The sequence below is a fragment of the Pteropus vampyrus genome, unplaced genomic scaffold (assembly GCF_000151845.1).
Source record: "Pteropus vampyrus isolate Shadow unplaced genomic scaffold, Pvam_2.0 Scaffold125, whole genome shotgun sequence".
NCBI lineage: Eukaryota > Metazoa > Chordata > Mammalia > Chiroptera > Pteropodidae > Pteropus > Pteropus vampyrus.
Genome location: NW_011888906.1, coordinates 2,303,450 through 2,305,762, shown reverse-complemented (window position 1 = coordinate 2,305,762; position 2,313 = coordinate 2,303,450). Strand labels below are relative to the sequence as shown.

At 47.5% G+C, this 2,313-nt stretch overlaps 1 protein-coding gene across 1 annotated transcript in view; it reads right to left on the bottom strand.

Annotated features, from left to right (window-relative positions):
• Positions 1-2,313, bottom strand: part of PPP1R16B (protein phosphatase 1 regulatory subunit 16B) — a 101,514-nt gene that overhangs the window by 10,296 nt on the left and 88,905 nt on the right. Inside the window, exon 6 of the mRNA XM_011366603.2 lies at positions 464-588. Coding sequence (XP_011364905.1) covers positions 464-588 — 125 coding nt within the window. The remainder of the gene's footprint in view (positions 1-463; positions 589-2,313) is intronic.

Below are 2,313 nucleotides of genomic sequence, written 5' to 3'. Positions count from 1 at the left end.
TGAAATAATAACTTTTTCTTTTTGTTTTAAGATACTAAGTTTTGAGATGGTTTATTACGCAGCAATGGTAACCAATGCTCTGATAAGGGAAAGCCTCCTGTTGAGGACCCAGCTCCTCTCCAGTGATGGATGTTGCCTTGTAGAACTTAGTTGTCTCGCTTGTTCGATCTCCCAGAAAATACATCAAATACTTAACACACGATGAACACTCAGTATTCGATTAACATTCTTAGAGAGCCCTAAGTGATGACAAAGTGCACCATGGGAATGAATGGATGAAGGAGTGAGAAGGAGACAGCTAAAGAGAAACCGATTGGCCAGCCAAGGTGGGAGATAGAAATGCAAGTCCAAGAAAGCCGACTGTCTGGGAGGAAACGGAGGCCCCAACTGCACAGGTGTAGCCTCCACCAGGTGTTGGCCCACTTCGGTTCTAGCTGGTCTTGGTTCTGGGCCCTGTCCTCACCAGCGTGGCACCCTGGGCATCTATCCAGTCAAGGTCCTGGCCTGCTGCAATCATACAGTGGATATCCGAAATCATCTGCTGCTCGGGAGCTGCCCGCATCTCGTTGATTTTCTCTTGAGTGATGCCTGCAGGGGGAAGAGGGGATTAAGTCAGCGTCCCAGGACTAGGCCCTCAGGTGGGGAGGGGAGGCAGATGGGGGGAGCAAGGCTCCTGTTCCCCAGGGTCTGCCAATCAAAGGAGTAGACAGACATGTCTACAGATGGTTGTCTTCTAGGCCCAGTGAACACAAACATCATGCACTGGCCCACGCAACAAGGGCCACCCCTGCCTGGCACCCAGTAGGCTCGGTAATGACATTGGTCACTGTTACAGATGCTGTTCTTCTACGTGGAAATCCTTACATTCCACCTACCCACCTCCGACTGCTCAAATGGCTGGCTCTGTCTTACCTTCTAGGTGCGGCCTGGATCACCTCCCCAACTGCCCTCCCCTGACCAGGGTCTCTGTTAGTGTCCTTTATCTCGTGCACAGTTGTATTTGCAGCACTCTGCATGAGGCTCAATAAATTTTGTTATGGGAATGACTGAATTAATGAATGTGTATCTTTCAAATGGAGAGTAGAGGTGGGTGGACCCAGAATGACATGTTAAAGCCTGAGTCTCCGGCTAAAAAACATTAAGTGTTGCTGGCAGCTACTAATGGTATTTAAAAAGAGAGTGACATGCTCTATGAAAAGGTCCACTCTCGGCTAGAATCAAGGGAGGCCTATAAACTTGAAAGGAGAAAAAAGTTACATATTTATTTTCATTAACCTTTAAACGAAATATAACATTTCCTTCCATTAGAACATAGGTAAAGGCCACAGTAGAATTAACAGTGCCTGTGACTTTGTCACCAACAGAAACTATAGGTATTGTCATCTCATCTCATTTCATTGTTTCATGAATTAATAAAGTTTGTATATAACGCATTTAAAATTATTTGGGTTGCTTTATTTTAATATAATTGGTTTCCTTCACAATCCTATGGTTTGGGTAACAGCATATAAAAGCATGATTCTGAGAAGGGGGCCATGGATTCACCAGACGGGCACGAACACTGTTAAGAACATCTGCAGAAGGTGAGTAGTTAGAGCCCACGTGCCAGGGAACAGAGCGACCACGTGGGCAATTATTGCTGGGATCTGGGAAGAAATACAACGGCGGGGCCCTGACAGGACCTCCAGCTGCAGCGGAGGGTCTAGATTTGCGGTTCCCTCTGAGGAGGGGCTCCAGACGTATGTATGAGGGTGGTGGGGGCAGGCAGGTCTCTCTGACTGCTGCATTTGTTTCTTCTCTGAAGCTTATTTGTGTGAGGGAACAGCCCACATCTTGTTTACCCCGGCCCCTGGCAGCCAGCATGGTGTCTGGCAGGCACTCGCATATGTTCCTGACTTTTTATTATTTTCCCAAATGGGAATATATCTTTATTGTGACTGTTTATTGAATTGTCACAGCTGACAAAGAGGGGACAAGTCCAGCTGAGACAGCCCGCACGTGTGGGTGACACAGCAGAGAACAATACCTCCCTTCTACATAGCACATTTTCCAGGGTCCTGTTATGTCTTCATCTTGTTCATCACATGACAACAAGAATCGTGGGGACCCATCCATCTCCTGAGCGCTGAGCATGAGGCAGGCAAGTACAGAGCTTGCTACCTTGTTCACCTGCATTGGTTTGAGAGAAGCTCACTGCAATAGTGCCCTGAGCCCATTTACAACATGGATCCTGCTCTTACCCTGGTATGCCATGCATGTCTCAATGACATCCAGTGTGGGCTCATCCTCACAGAGGTCATACGGCATGTTCCC